The sequence below is a fragment of the Saccopteryx bilineata genome, chromosome 6 (assembly GCF_036850765.1).
Source record: "Saccopteryx bilineata isolate mSacBil1 chromosome 6, mSacBil1_pri_phased_curated, whole genome shotgun sequence".
Lineage (NCBI taxonomy): Eukaryota > Metazoa > Chordata > Mammalia > Chiroptera > Emballonuridae > Saccopteryx > Saccopteryx bilineata.
This window is the reverse complement of record NC_089495.1, coordinates 25,138,198-25,152,422: the sequence shown is the minus strand read 5'-3', so window position 1 is coordinate 25,152,422 and position 14,225 is coordinate 25,138,198. Positions and strand designations below refer to the sequence as shown.

Sequence of the window (14,225 nt, the reverse complement as noted above, 5' to 3'; positions counted from 1 at the left end):
CCAACATAGGTACCAAAGTTAAGACTTGAGAGTTGTAGTGTCATTAGTTTGCCTATAAAATAAGAATTCTTTGTAGGGGCAACTATCATTGTCTTCAGTGTTGCAATCTTATTCCTTGCAAATAACACATAAATATGCAAATATTTGGTTTAATTTTTAATTATAGGTTTTTAAAATAAAATGAGTTATAGTGGAGACTTTTTGATTAGAGGACTGCATGAGTACTAAATTCTGTACTGACTTTTGCTAAAATAGAGTTCATAAATTTCCCCTTTGGCTGGGATGACAGCACCCTAAGAAATGCAACTTAAACTCTCAAGTACATATCACTGAAAATTAGAGTAAATCAAGTTTCAGCTTGTCATACCATATTTTTGATGAAAAATTAAAATATGCTTTAGCATTACATTTCATCAAGTTTTATTTGGTCTAGCAGTTTATTTCCAATGCACAGTCAGGAAAAAAATATAACCATGTAAAATCTGACCTAGATTGTTATAAAATATTTTCCCCTTAGAAGTGTTTGCCTCATAGCTCCAATATTAATTCAGAGTTCAATTTCTGCAGTAAATCTATTATACTTGAACTAGTAAGAATCAAGATGACCAAAGCACAAAAGTTTTCACACATTTCTAGTTGTATGTTGAATAAATAAAAACATATATTATGCTAATTACTATACAGTTTTATAAATGACCTTCTCTAACAAGAAAAGCCATTAGGTGCACAACAAAAAATCAAAGCCCCTTATAAAAGTGCTATATCCAGGACTGCACTGCTTTTTTTCTTTGTTTAGAATTGTAACCAATAATCCAGCTAATAATATTTTATGTTCATTGTTAACAGAATCTCCAGTATATATTTAAGTTACAATTATTCTCTATTTATATAACTTTTTTTTCTCTTTTACTTTTTATATGCTTCTAACTATTAGATATGGGGCTAGAGTTTTGTCTTCATTTTTAAACTTATTGATAAACAACTTTTTCTTCTATACTTTAAATAATATTATTTACTCAATTTGATTTATTATGTAAAAATCACTTCCCTCTTTATTTAGGACATTATGTATATATTTTATATATATATACATATCTAATATTTTTAACAAAATTAAAAGGACTTCTATTTTTAATTTGGCTCAGGTAAAATTATTCCATATAAATTATTATTTCTAGGGTTTTGTGAAATGCAGAAAACAGTTTAATCCTTATCTTTTGGAGTCTGGAAATCCCAGTTGGAAACAATGACAACAGTTAGATAAACATAATTTTCATTCAGATCAAAAAAGATACATGATCTTTCCATCCCAAATCCTTCCATGCACTGCATCTAAATTATATGAATTCTTTTCCACTGTCCTAATCTTCGCAAAGAACATACTTCTTTGACAAACACAATTTTACTCATCATCTGTCTTTTCCTCTCTTATAAGTTAACTTCTTATCATTCTGCCTATGAGAAAGATCCTTATACTATGACTTTTAGACATTACTCAAAGAGTCATAATCCATGTTATTCTAGCCATATTTTTATGGGGGAAATGACTCTTTTATGACATTAGGGTTCAAGAAATGAGTCAAGTTCTACATCATCCTAAGAAATAACAAGTTAATTCACCTGTTAAGACTTCTTACAATTTATTATTCCTAGGAATGTTAACATTTGTGAATACTAGTACATCTGAACCCTCACAGAAAGGAAGGAAATGAAATTAATATTTATCCTAATTTCAGGAATATTTCTCACTACAGTAACTAATTTAGTCCTTAACATAATTTCATGAAAGTTTCAGATATTAAAATCCCCATTTGTTTGGATGTTAAAAATGAAATCTCAAGTGGTAAAGTGACTTGCTTAAGGTCATATAGCTTATACATGATCGAGTTGGGATTGATGTCAGTTTCCAGCACAATTTCACTTCACAATGATGTTTCTTCAAATTTTACCTTACTTCTAAGTTTTTTTAATAGCTTCCCCAAATTCCCAAACTTAACTCTCCAAACTTTGATACGAACTACTCTGTCAATATCAAAGGGAGAAAGAATAAAGTGAAGAATGGAGTCACAGAATGAGGGAGAAAATTGGTACTAGTTTCATATTTGCTATGTTTTAGTTCTGGAACCTGGTGTTTCCTAATATCTCATTTATTCCCTCAAACAGACCCAACAAGTGCATACTACTATTATCTATATTAGTGAGAAAATAGATTTAGAGTAATGATATAACTTGCTCAAGGCCATGAAGAATGACACGTGTGTTTTTTTTCTGTACATACATATGTATGATAAAATGTAATTTATAAATTGGGCACAGGAAGATATTAACACCAGCAACTAATAAAATAGAACAATTATGACAATATACTGTAATAAGTTATTTGAATGTGGTTTCTCTCTTTGATAACCAATCCAATAACTGTGCTGGCTACTAAGTGACTAACCAGAAGTAGAGCATATACACTGTGTATATATACTGGACAAAGTGAAGATCACACTCAGGCTGGGATTTGATCATACTGTTCAGAACAGCACACAATTTAAAACTTTTGAATAGTTTATTTCTGGAATTTTCTATTTAATAGTTTTCAACTACAGTTGACCATGGGTACCTGAAACCGTGGAAAGCCAAATGGTATATAAAGGAACTACTGTACTTTTGAATATAAGTGCTAAAAACAGTTTGGTAAAAAATGGTATAGCAAAGAAAAGGACTATTTTGGTTTGTGTATCATCACTGACACTGATTAGTTATAGCGACCTTGGACAGCCACATTCTTTTTTGAAATATGAATTTCTTCCCTATGGAAGGCACTCAGATGATCTCTACAAATGTTTAACATAAAAATTCTATGATTATAGAATGTCAATTATATTATTCATAAATAACCTTTGAGTGCTCATACACATACAAGTGATTAAGTTCACTACAGTGAAGGCTGCAACCAAATTAAGATGATGAGGATTAACTTTATTTCTACTCAATTACTTCTCTTGTGAATGTTATATAAACCCAAACTTTTATTCAACTTGAGATCTAAATAACTTAATGGCAGACTCCAGTCTTTCTCTGGACAGTGGAACAAAAATTCCTTGGGAATATTTAAAAATGCTTATTCTGTAAGCCAAAAGAATAAGTAGATAATCTGACCAAAAATAAAAACTAAAATATTTAGAGCTATCTGCTTTCTAGAATCTGAAAATAGTCTTAGGATCTTTACATGCGAAAAGAAGTAAATATGCACTTTCCACTTGAGAGTGTGCTCCTGAAGAAGCAGACAGATACCACTTTTCGAACCACTCCAACGGTTTGTTTAAATAGTGCCTCATAGTCAAAACACAAATCATCCAAAGTTACCCAACTTGTTGGGAGCAGAGTTGGGATTCATGCCACTTTAAGATGTAGGACATTGCCGACAAGACTTCAGTATTCAATAATATTAGAAGAGGAACATATTTAGGGAGAGAAGGATGGCAGTCAAAATGTGAATAGAATGAAGGTAAAGAGAAAACATGTTGAATTCAGAGAATATATGTTTAGAAAAGCAAAAAAATAATTCAAATTGAGTTTGTGCAACCAAATACTTAAAGTCCATTAGAACATAAGCTCTATGAGGGCAAGAACTCTTAGTGTTTGTCACTGTCATATACTTGGTCTCAATGCATGCCTGGCACTAGAAGGTACTAAAGATATTGATATATTCATTAAGAGAAGAAAAAGAGGAAATAATAGAAGAGAATCATTGACATATGAAAAAGATAATGAAAATGAAAACATGAGCATAAAAGTAGACATGGTATTGTTTATGGTTTAACAGAAGGTCCAAGGGGTTCAGAGGAAAGGACTTATAGTCTTAATTCTGAGGGGCTTCTAGCTTAACTTTAGACAAGTCACAACTTTTTCATGTCTCTTTCTCAATTTATGTGATCTTTTTCTTCCTGTTTTAAAATGATATTGTAAGGTGTTATCAAAAAGAAAAGGGAATCAAGAAAAAGCAAAGATGTATTATTTGGGGTATAATGATTTTCTAGGATGCAGAAATGCTGATTTGTACAAACATGTATAGAAGTCAGCAGGGAAACCGGCATGAAGCTTACTAAGGAAAAGAGAGGAAGAGATAAAGAAGAGAAACAGAAGTTTGAATTTATTGTGCCAATAACCAAGTAGTATACCATTCATTGGCTGGAGATACACTTTTGTATGTACCTTTGTGATATGTGTTAATAAAGTTAAGTGAAAGAAAAGACAGGTGAAGATGCTTTGATATCTTAGAATGCAATGAAATATTGATACATAAAGTCAAAATGGCCTAATCAGAAAAATAAGAACGATTCAAGATAGAATTGAGTGGGTGGGAAAAGAGAGGAAGAAAAAAAAATTATCTGATATGAAGGAACAAGGAGAAGCAATCCGAATGGGATGTATAGGAAAGAGGTGAGCCAGTTAGCCATCAGCTACGTGACAACAAAGAGCTCATCCCAGAAAATCCAAGATGTTAGCAAAAGTAAGCTGTACACTGTATGGATGGTCAAATAAAAAAGGGGAAACACCACCACCAACTGAAAATTTTATAAGTGCAAAACAAGAGTGCAAAAAAGAACATTTCATCTTTTTTTTTTAATTTCTTTTATTTTTAATTTTTTTTATTTATTCATTTTAGAAAGGAGAGAGAGAGGGAAAGAAAGAGAGGAGAGAGAGAGAGAAGGGAGGGAGGAGCAGGAAGCATCAACTCCCATATGTGCCTTGACCAGGCAAGCCCAGGGTTTCGAACCGGCGACCTCAGCATTTCCAGGTTGACGCTTTATCCACTACGCCACCACAGGTCAGGCCAGAACATTTCATCTTAATAGTGTGAACTCTACAAGCTTGACCAGAGGTCCCACTAGATGTTGGTTAGATGGCCCTGGAGCTACCAGAGCCAGTCTCCAGCTCCCTGTAAAACAGGAAAAGAGGAGAGGAGACAGGCCACTGCTCTGTTTTCTATTTTTTTTGGATTTCACTAAGCCTTTCAGATTTGTGAATTTTAGTAAAAGATTCTCATGAGCTCATCAGTAAATTTATAAAAGGATTTGGTTCAAACTGGGGATCTTTCAGTTTCTTCCAGTTTTTAATCTCTTAGGTTTTAAATAAGTATGGTCAAAATGGGGAAAGGTTATTTGAGAACACCATTCTAAAATACCTATAAGTATAGTTGCAAGGATCTACGGCGCTAAAAACGAATGCCCCATAATAAATTGAAGGGAAGAAATCCTTGGGTGAATTAAATAAATCACGTCGAGCTTTGCAAATGTTAGTGATTAATATTGGCACTGTGGTAACAATAGTTTGCCATGCAATTTAATAAAAAGATTTAAGACAAAGCCAAACAAATTTGGCCTAAGATGAAAATACTAATGTATTCTTGTACTCAAGAGTATGCTGTCAAGCAGGCTGTCCCATACAGAAATACATTTTCTTTCAAGATGGCACCATAGTTTTCTGGCTACAATTGAATTAATCAGTTCTTTTTATAGTTACCTAAGTCTGCAATCTCCCAGAGCCAGCTCTTTCCACACATATAGAAGGTATGAAACTTGAAAGCTCAGGCAAAATAATCCTATAAATGGTCAAGTGTTACATCACTTGCTGAAAACTAAAAACTTAACTATTATCATGGTGATATAACTATTATATGATGATTGTGGTAGTGAAAAGCCACTGATCACACACAGAAAAACTTCAGAATTATATATATATATATGTCTTTCTAGCTCTGTATTAGATTTCTTACTATCTAGAAGTATGGTGAAAACATAAAATTAATTATTTTATGTTATGAAAGAAATACCCATTTTAGAAAAGCTGGCATAGCTACTATATCTACAGGCAATTTTAAAATGCTACAGTTGCTTCTAATTAAACTAAAGAAAAAAAAGTTCTAATTTTTAAGTAATCAGTGAGAAAGGGAATACTTCTGGTATTTACAGAATAAAGCCCTAATACTAATAGGTAGATTGGTTTGGGAAATAACACAGCAGACACAATTACGAGGATTGTCTCTCCTCTACTCTCTCAGGCTCCAGGATAAAGAAGAATCAATTAGCTCTCAACAGACTATGACCTTGAAGGTTACAGCTCTGTGCATAATATGCTGAATATGCTGAGGCAGATAGGAAAAGGAGAACAAAGTCCTGAAGCCAGTGAGGAGCATGTTGCAGATAGGAGAACGTCATTTTAGAATGTACACTGTGATGCTTAGTTCATGCCAAAAACACTCATGATGAAAGGGAAGCCTCCACTTCTCTCTGTGACTAAGCAATACTTCCTTAATGGAAAAGAGAAAAAAAAGTGAAAGGGATTATAAAATGACAAAATTCAGTTCCAAGCTTTTTTTTTTTTTGATTCTCTTTAGTTAATGTTTACAAGCTTTTTCAACAACAAAAGCAACCACTTTTGAGGGTCTTCAAACCAGCTGCAAGGACCAACCTTTATATAAAAAAAAGTCTCACAATTTTATTGATCTGAGAAATTTGGTTGCTTTTAGGCACAATTCCAAAAACATTAACACAGAGTTTCTCACACGGAATAGCCTATAGGCTGCACAGTGTTAACCAACCGTCTGTCCAGCCCGACTTTCCAGGAGAAAAGTCCCGCCCAGCCTGCGGTCCAGGCTTACTGCCGGCGCACTCCAGAAGGCTGCAGCTGTGCATCCCGCCGGCCCTGGTCGCTGCCGTGCTTTTAGGAGGCAGTAAATCTTTTCCACTCAATGCAAATGCCAGAAAATCAATGCCCTGGCTTGAAAAAAAAAATTTTTTTTAAGAAACTATGTGGAATGTATCATCTATTAAAGTACTCAGTAGAAGAATTTACCTTAAAAAAAAATCTCTCAAAAAGTCACCCCACACTTTTTCATGGGGTCCTAGATCAAGAACATGTTTCAGGGGATGTTTCTTTGTTTGCTCATTTTCCTCAGATGACATCAACTACAGAATTGAGCTGACAAGTTTTTCCAAAGGGTCTTCTTTCTTTTTTCTGGACAACTAAAGCTAATCCGGCCACAGTTTCATTAAAGACAAGTTTAAAAATGCTAAAGGCGAGGAAGTAACCTTGCCACGGCGGTGAATTTTGCTTCTCCTTGCAGGATCTGGACTTGCTTTTTATAGCCTGTCATTTCATCTGGGTATTATTTCCCGGTCACTTTGCCAGGTGGGAAGAGGCAGCGAGTGCGGTGATGTCTGTCAGCCCTTTAATGATGCTTCAGGGATTTGATAAAGATACAAAGCAGTGTCTGCAGAAAGGAGCTTCTTCCCTAATTACACCTGGAAAACAAGCCGGGTTTTTGTGTGTTTGTTTGTTTTTAATCTTTGCCATTGAAACTGGTAAGCATGAGACAATCTTGAATCACAAGCAGAAATCAAGTTTTCCTGTGTGTCTATATTACATGGCCGTGTCTCATCCTGAACATAATACAGGAAGACATAGTCTCTCTTCTTCATTACCATCTAGCAGGAAACAGAAGGAGTATTTCATCACAGATTCTTTACCCTGAACTCATCTTTAACTCTGAGATTTCACATGTGTTACTAAGAATCAACTTCTTTGCTATTTTTTTCTTTTTTTACATTTTTCTACTAAGGAGACATTCATCGATGATTAATAGTATTGAAGATAGAGAAACAAAAGTCAATTAGATTTTTTTTAAAAAAAAGCAATAGAAAACTCCTCCCTCCTCCATTGACATTTAGAACATTCTGACTAGTCATGGTTTCATTCTTGTCAACTTTCCATTACAGAGCATTGCAAAGACCCAGTGCAAACAGCAGCACACAGTTCTGTGTTGTTTTAAAAGTGTGGGCTCTGTTCACTCATAGGTTATTAAGCTGAGCTGCTGCAATCTGACAGGCAAATGGCACAGCCTAAAAAAAAAAAATTATGTACCTTACTAATGAATGCTGTAGTTCTTAATGACCGCTAAGAAAGCTACTTAAACATTTGATTACAGAAGACAAGACTAATCTGGGAAAATCCCTTCATGCAGAATTGTACTGTGTCTTGACTAAAATAAGGCTGCCCTGAATAAGAGTCCAGCAACTGAAACTACGTTCTGGGCAGGACACCAATCATCTGACGCTGCTGAGAGGCGAGCACTATCAGTGTCTAAATACTTGATGCAGTATCAGTAGGAACCAATTAAAGCACCAACGTGGGGAGAAGTCTTAAGGGAACAGGAAGAAGAGCTGGAGAAAGCGCAGGCAGATGGGGACTGCTGGGACACAGGGTGACTGAAAGGAGAAGAGAGGTAACAAGAAGACTGCAGGGGGAGAAGACACAAAATCAGGGTCACTGCTACCTGGCAGGGGGAGAAGACACACAAAATCAGGGTCCCTGCTATCTGGAAGTCATACTTACGTAAAAAACAAACAATGATCTGATGTTTTAATTTCAGAAAGTGTTAGAAATAAATTGAATTTAACTTAAATCCAAGCATGACTCAAAGATGCGGGAGTTTTGGGTCCCCCACCCCAGACCGAGCAACCCAGGCAGGAGGAGTTGCTGTTAGAGCACTGAGCCACATCAGCACTTTGCAAGATCTTTCTACTCATCTCTTCAATGCCACCCTGAGCATCCCAGTCACGTGATCTGCTTAAACAAAACCATGCCATTAAAACACAAGAAGAGAAGAGCAGCTCCACGCTCTGCAGAGCTCTCGAGGACCTGGAGCCCACCCCTGTCTTGTATTCATCTCTCTCTCTCTACTTACAAAGTTTAGGAGCAGTTTGGAGATTAGTTTCTGTTGTTTGTGGCTGAGTTGCTGACTTGGGTGTTCTCACCTCAGGGTTCCGCGTGGGAGAAGGGAAGGACGGTGCAGTGGATGGCAGGAAGGAGAAAGCAAAAATACGGTTCTTCAGGGTGGATACTGCTGAAGGGTCAGAGGACCCAGCAGCACCGTCAACTTGCACTGTAACTTGAACCTCAGTTTCAGATTGAGCCCTAGAGACAGGTGAAGTGTGTGCCTCAGATGATACCCACACCGCTGAGGCAGCAGTTGGATCCAGAGAAATAATAGGGTCCTGGCCTAACCCCCCAGGGTCCAGGTGAGTGGGAGAGTCATACTCAAATATCTTGTCCACAAATACCCACTTAAGGCCGGCAATGCAGAGGCAGAGGCTGACGAGGCAGGCCAGAATGGGGACAATGCAGATTTTCTCTGAGTTGAGACAACCTCGCAGGCGCTCGGTTTCCAGGCAGACACAGCAGGGCACTGCCAGGCCCACGAGTCCGGGGGTGCGCCCATCTTCTGTCTGAGTCTCTGGCATGTCTTCTGCTGCCGGAAGCCCATCCAGAGACGGGTCTGCACTCAGCTGAGTGGAGGGGCTGGAGGACCTCTCAGCGGCTCCCTCAGACATGTCTGGGGAATAGATCTCCATCGGCTCACCTCCAGAAGGCCTGGCCTCGCTCACGGTCCATTACCATGCAGAGCCCCCCCCAACCAAATGAGACAGCATCTTACAGGGGGAAATCGATAAGTCGTCCAAGTCCAAGGCCATTATCAAAAAGCAAAAGGAGTTCAAGAGAGGAAAGGGGTGGAAAAGCCTCTAGCAACTAGCAAATAAAAGTATATCGTAATTCTTTACTGCTGTTTTTGGGCCACTTTTGCAGTTCTTTTAAATGCTTCTCCAAATCATCCTGGCTGGTCTGGTCCAGAGGACAGGGGCCAAAATAGAAACCGAGCTGATGGCGGGCCGATTAAGTAAACCAGTAGCCCAAATTGAAAGGCATGTCTCTCACCTCGAGCATCTGAAGCTGGTGTCTGCTCAGATGGAAAAAACAACTGTCATGCAGGAGAAGTAAGAGCAAAAGCAGGACCAGCGCTGGCGGCGGCGGCGGCAGCAGCGGCGGCGGCAGGAGAGGCAGCAGTGACAGTAGCAACAGCATCCTGTTGTGTTAACGCGACGGCGGAACGAGGCTGAATCATTACAGAGCAGCAGGTGCCTGCCCTCGGAGCATCACTGCAAACAGCATCCTCGCAGAGGGACCCGAAGGGAAGAGTGCGGCCAGGAGGGGCGGTGACTGCCTCCCCGCCCTGCCTCCACCCCACCCCCAACCACTCCTCTTTGTGCGCCTGGAGCGCTCATTCACTTTCTTCCTCTGCGGCTCTCCCTTTCTTCATAGTCTCTTGCGCTTTCTTTCCCCTCCTCTTTCAAAGACGTTCTCTCTCAGTCTCTTTCTTTTTCCTCTCTCCCCTCCCAGCCCCCACCCTCTCTATCCGCACTCTAGAGCTGCTGGCTGGTCTGAGTACAATCAGTACACCCAGCAACACAGGATTGCCAGCGACTTCCTATTTTATCCAATTAGAAGGAATAAAGGCCATCAAATCAAAGAGAAGCAGGCAGGCACCAGTTAAGCTTAGTCCCCACGGCCCCCACCTCTTTTCTTTCTTTTCTCTCTTTCTCTCTGCAAGAGCGGCTCCAGTCTTCCGCCCCCACCTTGCTTGCTTTCAGTCTTGCTGGCTCTTTCCTGCACCCACTGTTGGGTCAGAGAAAAGCCAGCGATCGATGCTAGCAATCTAACAAAGCTGGGATGGGGCCGGGGATGGAGGTGGGACCTTCTGGGTTGGACCTGAGGCTTGGCAAAGTCTGATATCTGATTCCTCCCTAGAGAGGTAAGCTTTGCAACAGCAATTTCTCCTGCCGGCTGCAGGGAGTTAGCATTCCTTCCCCAGCCCTCTAATAAGTTTTGTTCACCAAGAGGACGGTTAGCTGATTTTCCACCTGGCAGCTAGGATATTGTTTTCCTAACCATGGACAGCTCTGCCTTCAGCCCTTTGCATTAAGACTGTTACGATCAATGTCCAGTGCAAAGTGCTGAGTGTGTGTTGGAGGCTGGCGCTGCTGGGCAAGGCAGAGAGCTTCATATACCCTCACTCCGGTCCCCTTTCAATGTCCATCTCCCTATCCCATGCACGGCAGCCCTAGACTAATTAGAAACACTGGCAAGGAACATAGTTACAGGGGGAGCAAAAGCTACCACTTCATTTTGAAATTAGCCTTCCTTGTGACTCCACACTGCAGAGCTTTGAATTCCCTAGGTGCTGTAATATATACCACATGTCCTCAGCTGTAACTGCACTGCAAGAATTAAGAAGAGTTTTCTATAAGAGCGTGACTTTTGGGGTTAGGTTTCAGTAGCTTTACCTTATAGATAGTTTCAATGCTAAATTTTTCTCCCTTTTAGAACAGCAGTTGTTGAAAGACTAAAAGAAACGCACTGTCCCTAATAGAGAATCGGGCTGTCCTCAACTTCCGGTCTGTCGCATGTCAGTGCGTACTGTATGGGCATTCAGACTTTAATCCACACTTTGCTGTGACTGGGCAGCTAAATAGTTTTCAAGGAGTCATTTTTTCACCTATATCTATAGGAGTCTTAAAAACTCTCTAAATCTATGTTACATAGCCATCATATGAGTCCCAGAAGCATTAAAATTTAGAGCTCAAGTCTGGAGCAAATCTGCTTTAAGTACATTCTATTTTGTATACTGCAATCTTCACTGCTTTAAATGATTTTTAAGCTTTAAGTGGGCATGACATTAGAATATTGTAATTTCTTTCAAAATGAAATTAGTCCATAATTATAAATAATTAAAAGGGTACTAGTATCTTGAAATGTGTTTGCAGTACTATTACTAACAACCACGACAAAAGCCTGAACCAATTTGAATAATTGTAATTATGACTATGACAAAATTATGAGTAAGATGAGTTGTCCAAAAGCTCACTTCTACATAACTTGCACTTATATTATGGTAACTGGTATTTAAAAATAATTCCTATGCCTAATTTCTAGTTTTTAACTATTTGATTTAGTGAGAGTTTTTGAAAGATTGTAGCATGTCCATGAAATTTCTTATCACAGAAAATCTATATTGAAGCATTTACAGTATTCAAACTGAGAGGTATTAAGATTTTAATTATCAATATTTACATAAAGTATTCAAAAACAAATAAATGCTTATGGTTAAATTATGGTAATGTGTAATTCCTTTGGAGATCACCCAGTTTAAATATGTGGCACTTAACTCCTCAGTTCTGCCCCCACCAGTAGTACACTCAAATATGACACATTGGCATTTAATCCATAGCCAACATCGTCTAAATTTCAAAGACCAAATGGGATTCAGGTAGCCCAAGTCAGGCAGGGAAGAGAGATGCCAAGAACAGTAACCCATAGTTAAGAAAAGTGGTGGCCCTGGCCGGTTGGCTCAGCGGTAGAGCGTCGGCCTGGCGTGCGGGGGACCTGGGTTCGATTCCTGGCCAGGGCACATAGGAGAAGCGCCCATTTGCTTCTCCACCCCCGCGCCCCCCTCCTTCCTCTCTGTCTCTCTCTTCCCCTCCCGCAGCCAAGGCTCCATTGGAGCAAAGATGGCCCGGGCGCTGGGGATAGCTCCTTGGCTTCTGCCCCAGGCGCTGAAGTGGCTCTGGTCGTGGCAGAGCGACCCCCCCGGAGGGGAAGAGCAACTCCCCCTGGTGGGCAGAGCATCGCCCCTGGTGGGCGTGCCGGGTGGATCCCGGTCGGGCGCATGCGGGAGTCTGTCTGTCTCTCCCCGTTTCCAGCTTCAGAAAAAAATACAAAAAAAAAAAAAAAAGAAAGAAAGAAAAGTGGTCCTTAACTTGCACCAATAACAGCTACTCACCTCACCTTAGTCATTAAGAGCAAACATATTCAGCAAAGAAATTACAAGGTACTGGGTGTCATATCAAAGACATTCAATACTTATAAAGGAAAACAATGTATTATCCAAAGGCTAAAACAAAACAGAGACAGACCTTGGGCTGACACAGCTGTTCTTTCTCCTGGACAACACAAATCAGACTGGCATGTGCCTTTGTCCTCCCGGGAGATGGACCAGACCCTTGTAGCACCTGGAAGCTAAGATCAGCTTGCAGTAGGCAAAACTTTAGAAGGCTCTTATTTTGGAAACTGATTTTCAGACCTGATCAAGATTAAACACAGAATATTTAAATATTGCCCATTTATAGTTTAAACTGAATGAACTCTTCCACAGTACCAGTTTGAGGGTTTTCTTTGGAAAGTTATTTCAGTTGTATGTTGCTGTGAAACAAACTGTCCTGATATAGCTAAAAACAACAGCCATTTTATATGATCTCACTAGTCTGCAAGTTTACTGGGTTCAGCCGAGTGGTTCTTCTGCTCCATTCCATAGCAGCCTGGGGCTGCAACAGCTGGAGATGCAACTGGGCTGAAACAATGAAGATGGCTCATGCACATGACTGGCAGCAGATACCAGATGTCAGCTGGGAGCTCAGCTGGGACTGGCGGATGGCACACCAAAAGGAGGCCTAACTAGCTTGGGCGTCTCACAGCTGGCTCTGAAAGGAAGCATTTCTAGAGCAAGCTGCCAGGCCTTCTAAAGTCTGCATCTAGATGCAGCACGAGTTATTTCCACTGCATCATACTGGTTAAGCAGTCACAGTGCCACCTGAAACTCAAGGACAGGACAAATAAATCCTGATGAACAGAGTGACAAAGAATTTGCAGCCACAGTTGATCTACCACAGAAGGTAAGGAGATAAATATTAGTGAGTCAATCCAGGTCAAGAGGAGACACAGTAATATTAGAAAAGGATTTGACTTTTCAAAATGCACTATTTCTGATCCGCTTTCATAATATACCAGGTTCAATGAAGAAAAAATTCTGTTATACCACCAGATAAAAAATACTCTAATTCCTCTGCTACCTCAATTCAAGCTAGGCTCTAGGCTGTGCATTAATTCTATGTAGTCTATTATCAGCAGTATTTAGCACAGCTCCAGCACAGGAAAGGGGACGGTAAATGCCATCTTGCTTTTGACCATATCACCCAAACTTATTTTCCCCTTTACATTTCTTTCCCTTGTACTTTTTGGCTATTTCACTCTGAAAATGTTTATCTCTGAAGAAGTTTATCTTGGCTTCTAAACTTTATAGCTGAAGAAGAGTTTACTTCGTGGTATCTAATACCACGATGGCAACAGTAACTTAATTCTAGGATTACAATCTTTGGAGATGACTATGTATAACTTATAATGGTTTATGTGCCAAGGAACTATGAAATCATGATTTCACAAGAAAACTTCAGGGCCCAAAGGTGACCTGAAAAACTTGCTGCTTCCTGTGAGAGAGAGTACAAAGTTCTTAAATGGATCTGTTAGGCTCTTCCCACCAAGTAAGAACTAGCCTCCAGCTC

The 14,225-nt window shown here is 39.4% G+C and overlaps 2 protein-coding genes across 10 annotated transcripts in view; both read right to left on the bottom strand.

Annotated features, from left to right (window-relative positions):
* The window catches only part of NRG1 (neuregulin 1), a 1,091,963-nt gene that overhangs the window by 106,643 nt on the left and 971,095 nt on the right, over positions 1-14,225 (bottom strand). For 5 of the 9 annotated variants that reach the window (XM_066235612.1, XM_066235611.1, XM_066235613.1 and 2 more), the window contains exon 1: positions 8,741-9,408. The exons of the other annotated variants lie outside the window; for them this stretch is intronic. In XM_066235612.1, coding sequence (XP_066091709.1) covers positions 8,741-9,407 — 667 coding nt within the window. In that variant the 5' untranslated portion in view covers position 9,408. Of the gene's footprint in view, positions 1-8,740; positions 9,409-14,225 lie in introns of those variants that run through there. 9 annotated transcript variants of the gene reach the window in all.
* On the bottom strand, positions 9,715-10,000 carry LOC136308282 (uncharacterized). The gene has a single exon (XM_066235621.1). It carries the CDS (start codon positions 9,913-9,915, stop codon positions 9,727-9,729), a length of 189 nt encoding a protein of 62 aa, XP_066091718.1. The 5' UTR covers positions 9,916-10,000; the 3' UTR covers positions 9,715-9,726.